Source organism: Eurypyga helias, unplaced genomic scaffold (genome assembly GCF_000690775.1).
Source record: "Eurypyga helias isolate BGI_N326 unplaced genomic scaffold, ASM69077v1 scaffold38261, whole genome shotgun sequence".
Classification (NCBI taxonomy): domain Eukaryota; kingdom Metazoa; phylum Chordata; class Aves; order Eurypygiformes; family Eurypygidae; genus Eurypyga; species Eurypyga helias.
Window position 1 is genome coordinate 15,165 of NW_010232168.1, and position 8,182 is coordinate 23,346.

General features: G+C 48.0%; 1 protein-coding gene across 2 annotated transcripts; it reads right to left on the minus strand.

Moving 5' to 3' along the window:
• Positions 1-1,750: 1,750 nt before the first annotated feature.
• Positions 1,751-7,798, minus strand: MAPRE1 (microtubule-associated protein, RP/EB family, member 1). 2 transcript variants are annotated; one of them, XM_010161318.1, is made up of 6 exons: positions 7,674-7,798; positions 4,903-5,048; positions 3,586-3,790; positions 3,113-3,222; positions 2,279-2,431; positions 1,751-1,929 (listed from the first exon to the last, which is right to left on the minus strand). In XM_010161318.1, exons 1-6 carry the CDS (start codon positions 7,792-7,794, stop codon positions 1,873-1,875), a joined length of 792 nt encoding a protein of 263 aa, XP_010159620.1. In that variant the 5' UTR covers positions 7,795-7,798; the 3' UTR covers positions 1,751-1,872. The 2 variants fall into 2 exon arrangements, with proteins under 2 accessions (XP_010159620.1, XP_010159622.1); XM_010161320.1 differs by having other exon boundaries at positions 3,601-3,790; positions 7,674-7,794.
• Between the last annotated feature and the right edge of the window lie 384 nt (positions 7,799-8,182).

Consider the following 8,182-nt stretch of genomic DNA (forward strand, 5'->3'; position numbering starts at 1 on the left):
ACACCAGGAGGAGCCGACGGTACACTCACATTTCATCCCCTCAGCGGGGGGGAAAGAACTCGAGCAAAGGTTCGCCCCGGCATGCTCCGAAGGCTCGGCAGGACTGCTACTGAGCGAGCAACGGCTGCGGAGGGCTGGGGAACGACAGCTGATGTTCCTGGTCCCACACACGCCGTCACGAACTGCCAGGAGCCTCAGCTCTGCCTAATCGCATCTGAAAGCACGAAAGACTCCAGCAGACATGACACTCTTGAAGTACAGAACTTTATTTAGAAACTGCTTAAAATAGAAAAACCCTGTCAAGAAAAATCCGAGTCAAAGATGGTTTCTCAGTAAAATGGAGTTTTTAGGGCAACCAAAGTCTAAAAGGCCACAAGAGAAATAGCACCACTGCAATTTTAAACAATGGCTAGACACTTGCATTTTTGGCATTCACTGATTTGGGTTTTTCCTCTGAATTTCACAAAGATTCATGCACTACACGACAATTACCATAAAATGCTCTCCTACACACGTTTCAGGACAAGCTACCACCAGGAACGAATGAATACAAGCACAACAGGTCTGGTCAATCTCAGTAGTGAAGGGGTTCAGAAGTCTTGCAGGATCTTGCCAAACACAACAGTAATGAGGGGCAGGGGAGCAAAAGAAAGGACAGTTAAGGAAAGTATTTAAATATTAATATTTAAGTTAGTCTCAGTACTGTATTTTCTGCCATAACATTAGCTCTGTTAGCCAGCATCTTTTAGTTTTTACCCCAGAAGACTGCTGAACTGGCGGGTATTGCTATGCCCGGGTTAGAGAGGAAAGAGAAGGAAAAAGGGGAGAAGAAGAGACCGAGAAGTCCCCATCCTCACGTGCTCGGTTCGCTCTCACGCTGCGACCGCTGCCCAGCGCAGGTGCCGTTACGACTGCGGGGTTCGACCAGCATTCCTGGGGCTGGGCAAGAGAACAGGACACGTGAGACCAAAAGGCTATCAAGCAAAATAAAGAGGAACAGGACAAATGGAAACGAGAGCCAGGAAGGAACAGTAGTTCCAAAGATCATTTTGGGCAGAAAGACGGGATGTCCTTTGCTTTGTTTTTTTCATTGTTTTTCCTACAGAAAACACAGTACGTTTTGGCAAAGTCGTTAGCCACCATGCCGCAGAAAAGGGCTTTAGCACTCCTCAAGGTAATTTATGTGTCTCAGCTGTTCATACTCCCTCTAATCTTGTGACAGGCACCGTTTAGGCCTATTTCATGGAGAACTGATCACTCAGGAAGCAGCTTTTTGTAGGAACGGAGCTTTGCTCTACCAGCCCCTTCTGAGCAGCCGCTGACAGCGAGACTGCCAGGCCAGGCCTCTCGGACAGCAGCGAATGGAGTTACACCAGCGTCTACCCCGCACGAAGCACATAAAATCTCCTGTCACGTTACTTCAGTTTGGCATATGGAAGCATATTTTAAATACTCTTAAGGCATTTTATTATCGTTTCTGTGCTGCAATTTCACATTAACTCAACCTTCCTGTGAGTCAGTCTTTCGCTCCTCTCCTACGCACCCCCTTCGACAAGAAAGGGTCCTCCCACCAACCAGTGTTTTACCAGCACACCATTCTGCAACAAGTTCCAAATACTCAGCCTCTTGCTCCCTAACGATACCACCTCGGTGTGAATACTGCTCTGCTGCAGAGTGGGAAAGAGCGAACTCAAACCCACCGTAAAGAGTGAAACTTCCGCAAAAGTGCACTTTAAGAAGAGGTACTTTTTTTGCTTATGAGAAGAAACCAGTGAGTCCTCTAAGAATAAAGTGGAGTATTTTACAGTTAAGCACATGATCTGGGGCAAAGAATTCCGATGTTGCTGCTCTGCTGGTACAGTATGTGGTCTGTTAATACTCTTCTTGTTCCTCCTGCGGTGCTCCTTCGTCAGGTATCACAAAGCCTTCCTGAAGGGGAATAAAACAAGGGCTTTAATGAAAATCAGATGCCAAACCACGTCCTGGCCACTCTGTAGGCTTTTTTGTTTCCCCTTAAGAGAGCTATCACCTTTTACTGCACCAAGATGTGGTACCAGAGAGTTATTTTCCTCATCTTTGATCTACCTGTTACCTACTCTTCCTGAAAAGCTAACCTGGTCTGCTGCCTGACTACAACCAGGTCACTGCAGGAAAAAGCTAGGCCATAAGCCTAAGGGAAAAGAGACAAGGAGAACTAGAGGGAGCCCTGGAAAACAAACCAGCTTCCAATTACGAGGGGAGGGAGGAACTGCAATTCAGTTTATACCAGATTACTTACATCTGTGGCATAGAGAATTTCCACAATCCTCTGCAACACGGGGTCATTCTCCCCTTCGTTCTCCTGGCAGATCAGTTCAATGTTCCTCAATTTGCCAAAGTAGAAATCTCTCTCCTTCTCCAGATCTTCAACAGTGAGTTTCAATACATTGATCTGCCAAAAGGCACCAATAATTTATCCAAAGAGAGAATTCAGTAGCATCAGTTCAAAAGGCGGGTCCCCGAGGTTTTGCGCAGGATGCTAACATGCAAAGCACTTCAGGAGTCACCAAGAGGTGGGGGGAAGGGAAGCGTGTGAGGAGGAAGAGGTCTGCTTCTCAAACTGCAGCAGTACTGCCACGACACACACCCAGTCCAACACAGGCAGCACCGCTCGGAGGTTCTAAAGGCTCGTGACGTGCACGAGGTCAAACGGTGACTGCCCTCTTCCACGCTAACACCGACTCTCAAGGCAACGCTCACGCCGAGGGCGGTTTGAGTTGTCTCACAGTATTCCAGTGAGGGAGCAGCTGCTCATAGCTCAGTTGGAATGCTGTGAAAGCTGCAAGACAGCTGTGGACATACCGAAAGCCAGCTATGTGGGCTATGGCACACACTAGGTTTGAATGTCTGGGCACTCATGCGCTGCAGGAGGGGCTCCGCTCCGACCAGGAGAGCAAGGCCCTTGCAACGACGGCTTCCAATTAAGTGATTCTAAACGAGCTCACTAGATTCAGATCATTTTCTTCCATCTGCCCAACCCAGCCATTCCACACTGTTAACAGAAACCTGCACACAGACGGCTAAGGCACAGGCCAATAGGCTGGCCGTTCGGGGGCTGCTGCGGTGAACGCACCTGCTCAATCAATCCCGCTGATTCCTCGTCTCCCACGGCCTTTTTGACCATTCCAGAGCCGGCCTTTGGAGTTGCTGCAGGCCTCTGCGTAACGATGGGCCTCTGTGGGGCTGCAAGATTAATGCAGTGTTAGCTCCTCTTGGAACACCTTTCTGCCTTCTGTCAAGGTACAATCCCCCTTCAAACACGCTTAGGTGTGTAAGAGTTTGGATACGCGTTTCTTCTTGACTCCATGTGACATACCTTTTTTTTTTGGCACCAATCCTTGCCATTTTCTCTTTTAGAGAAGACTGTTCTTTCTGCAGCTTCCAGACAACTGGATACTACAGAAAGACTCAGTGTTTGAACCCTAGCATCTCTGAAACAAGATGCAAACCCCTGTAACTTCATACACCACTTTTAAACAGCAACTCAGCCTTATTTTCCCCAAGTTCATACCAGTATCTAGATAATCTCTGAGCTATTTTCTCTACCTGCACCGCTAGAGCTGAGAGACTTCTTGGGTTTGTTCACCACTGGAGCGACAAGGTTTGGTGCTACTGTCTCCTGGCCTTGTCGAGCAGCAACAGGATCATACTCCTTCCCATCATAGTTTGCATCGAAGAATTTTTTGAACCACTGAACAAATTCAAAGTTGTCCTGAAATTTTCCTTTCACTAGTTTGTCCACCGGAATTATCTGGAGGAGGGAGGAAAAAAAGAAAAGTCAAATTCATCAGGGGATGAAACAGTAGGATTTTTCCTAATAACTGGATTAAAAACCAATCATGTTTTCACTGTGAGAGTCCAAACAATTATAAATAATTCTGCAGCAAGGTTTCCTATTATTTATTTGAGTCCAAACTCAAATAAATAATTCTGCAGCAAGGTTTCCACTACACCAAGTTTCAACACAGAACTTTGTGAATTTGAACCTGGCTCATCCAGTGCCAGCTTTCACCATTCTGAAGTGCTGACCCGTTTCAGACTGCTAGCACGCTGAACGGCTATAAGACCTAAGCATCGCCTTTTTGCAATCACAGCTTCTCTGGGATGAGGAGTATAACCGAAGATTATTAAAAAGATGTAGCCTACTGTGACACCTTGTCTGCAGGCCACGAGCTGAGAGTGCAGGACCTGGCAGGGGTCCGTTACGTGGTCACTCAGCCTCTGAAAGCATAGCTGGCTGCCCAGCTCCGGCCATACCGCACCAGCTACTTCCCCCACGCAGAAGACAATCCGGGGTGTGATGAAGCTGGTCCCCAACACAGGATGAGACAGGAAAAAGCTGCAACACAGGAGTGTTCTGCATCCTACCAAACACCCTCCCAGGAACTATTCCCTGGATAAATCACCCTTCCATAAGCATAACTATGATTTGACCTGAAAAGCTTTTTCACAGATCTCATTTTCACCAGCTCAGAGTTACGCGTGCTTGTAAAGAGGCATTTGAAATCCTTCGGACCACGCCAGTAGGTTACGGAACATACCAGGTCCAAAGACAAATCAAAGAGGAAGCTCGACTAAACCTCACCTCATTGAAACTTCAGTGTTAGTCTGTGCAACACAAGCAGCACAGAACTGAAACGGACACCTTCACCCCATCGTTACAAACCGGAGACCTAGCCTTCGCTGGAGTAAAGCAGATACTGCCCTAAACCAAGTGAGGGCCCCAGGGCAAACCAAACCCAAACATTTTGAGATTTACAAACCAAACTACCTCTGTTCCCAGATTTACTCAGCTCTAAATTTTAAAGTACATTCCAACGACTTTGACGTCAAGAGCAGAGAACGAGTTACAACCCAGCTTACTTTGTCAACACCCATTCGTTTAAAACCTGCTTGTAGAACCTTGAAGTTTTGAATGTACTCATGTTCCAATTTTGCTTGAAACTTCACTTTCTTGAGCGCTACAGAACCCGGGAAGAGCATGTCCATAAACTGACAGTATGCGGCACCTGCCAAGAGGAAAAGAACACAAATCCAGGGGTGAGTCAGGTCAGCCCCCCAGCCCACCTAGGTCACTCTTCAGTCAGATGGGCAAACCGACCCGACTCATTCCTCTGCTACACAAGCCCTTAAAGGCAACAAAAGCAAGGAAACAGCAGCCTTCAGCCTCCTGTTCTGGTGCAGCGTGGCCACAAACAAACAAGCCTAATCAAACTTTTGGTCTCGTGACTTGCTCGGAACAGTTCAAGAGCAATCCTGTCTCCGTTAATTCCAAGGGAAAAACCAAAATCCAGCGAGCAATTTGACTTTCCTTTCCCCGTGGACATCAGCCCAGGTGCGAGACATGCCGCATGTCCAAGAGGCACGTCATCTCTTATCAGCACTAATAAGGCTAAACTAGAAAAATAACTATTCTCAAAGTTACTTAATCATTATTAAAATAGCAATAAGTTTACTTACTACAAGCAGAACCGGCACACAACTCACGGTGCCCTCAAAAGCAAGAGGCCAAATTAAGCCGGGGTGATTTCAACCAGAGAACTGAAATGAGACAGCGTTTCTATTAACTTTAAATCCTTCAGGTCCTTCAGTTCAGCTCTGGCTGCAGTAAGAGCAGAAGAGGGATTCCCTTTGGCCACAATAATACAGAGCCACCTCCAAAAAGAGAGCTTTTGGAGAACATATGGACCCATTAAAGATGTATTTTTAAGCAACATCCTCACCTGCAGTAACGATCTGCGACCTGTGCCAGTGCAGGTACCAGCGCAGCACCCCGAGCATTATCCCACCCCCCGGCGTCACTGAACCTGGCGCACACGGAGAGTAACGGGAGCCTTAACCTAAAGACACGCTTTCGTGAGGTACCTAAAGCCAGAAGTCACACATCACGGCCTTGCCCAAAGCTCATCTCAACCACAGGTAACGAAGTCCTGTACTGTCCGCTTCTTATCAAGACATTTTGCAGATCTTTTGGGGCTCCCACTTTAACCTGCTACTAGAGGATTGCTGCTCATCCACTGGTGCAAATAAATACTGCTCTTTGGTCTCCCCTGCATTTCAGGTCACTTGCTGAACAACTCCGATGCCCAGCTCAAAAAAATAGATGACTTGCTAGAAAACAGGGTTTTGCCAACTATCAGCAGCCCAAGCGATACACAGGATTAAAAAAAAAAAAAAAAAGAGGTCACAGCATAAGCCAAAGGTTGTCTTTTGTGCATTTATGCAACCCCACACTGCTGCTGTCACTGCTGCCCTTGCTAGAGGTAGCAAAGCAAGCTTAAAAACTCCTGTTTTCACAGGACTCTGACAGCCAGCCAAAGCCACCTCCATACCTGCAGAGGCATGAAGTATTTCTGCAGACACAGGGAAGGGACGTTACGCAGCTCATACCACATCAACAGCTCTCACAGCCTTTTCCAGAAAATAGATGAGCTGCAATTCTGCAGAGCCAGTATTAATCATCCTCGCTCCCCAGAGACAAAGCTCTGGCAGCATTCAGGACTCACACCAGTGCTAACAAAACTTCTCAGCCCTACACATCAACGCTGCACAGGACAGGTGTCTAACCTGCCTATCTGAAAGCAGACAATGCTTACCACTTCCCTCACTCCTCTGGTTGCAGATCTTCAGTTCCTTCATCCTCACAGTTTTTCTCAATCATCTCCCTAGACAAAAGCCACTACAAATACCTGCCGGATGTCTGTAGTAAGCCCTCTCCTTCCCTGTAATCTCTGTGAATGTTTCTGCCCCAGGCTGCGTTCACAGCCCCACACCTATTTTAAATTTATTCCTCCTTTAATTCCACATCTCTCATTCTGCGAGCAACACCTCACCTCAAACTCACACTACGAGCTGCACTTCCCCTTTTCAGCAAGTCCCTTTCACCTGCCTGGTGCCATTACCCAAATCACCATCTTTTACCCAGGCTGCAGTTTTAGCTATGGGGGTTTTTCAGCTCTTACTCCACAGACCACTGTTTTTATTCATTTCCACAAGCCTCCCCCTCAGCACACTCTCCTTCCCATGAGGGCACTTGACTCCATTTCTGCACCACGATCACTTCCCCTTTTCTGCGTCCATCCCTCCCCGAGACTGAGACGTGCTGAAATCAGCTCAAGCTGAAGCAAGCTGGGGTGACACAGGCCAACACGCTCCTTTGCCATAAGGTGTTGTAAAGCCCTGAAGGTGAACCCAAGAGTCACCAGCGTGCCTTCCTCACACTGCGCCTCCAGCCCAACCTCCTAGCAGTTCTCTTCTGTGAGAAATCACATTTCTTTATGCTAGTTACTACACCTGTAAGACTTACTCTATCCATCAGGACTGAATTCCCCACTGGAAAACACCCTCTCCAAGGAACCTTTTCTCTACATTAACCCCCATTTCTCCTCATTGCATCTACGCTGCAATGAGTCAGAAGAACGTGCCTTTTCATTAAGCTTATGTTATTAACAACCCTCTCAGTAAAACTCTAGCCACAACCAGACTGTAACACTGCCCATGAATCTCTCTGTACCAGGAATCTAGCCAACAGCATGGTGTAAAGGGCCACCAAGAGCTCACGGGGTTCAGCTGCGTTTCTACAGACCTAGGGTACACCTCAAATGTGGAATTCCCCCCACGCTGAGCCCCCTTACCTGAGCACAGCTGTTCAATCTTCGTCAGCGTCAGTTGCAGAGACTCATTGATCCACGCGAGCATGTCATGTCGACTCAAGTTATCACTAGTCACTGAAGTAGAATACACATTAACTGCCATTTTCTGAAAGACAGAACCGAAGGTGTCAGCACCACAGGCGTCAGCGCCACGGCTTTTCATCGCTCGCCTCCAGACACGCTCACGAGGCTGCGGCGGGGGCACTTCCCTTAGAGCGCTCGCGACGCAACAGCCCAGCTAACGTGATGCACAGGAAACGCGATGAAACTACCTGCTGCTAACAGCCGGGAGGGCCCGATTTCCTCGCAAGCGCCAAGGACGCGATTTCGTGCTTTGTGAATGGAAATGAACGCCAAGGCACTCACGTGGAAACCCCCATGGAAGGGATCACGGCGGCGGCATGCTACTCATCCCGCTCGTGCCCGCCAACCGAGCACGGCAGGGATACTTCCCGGTCGAGCACGGTATCTCTCCGCGGAGAAATACCGGG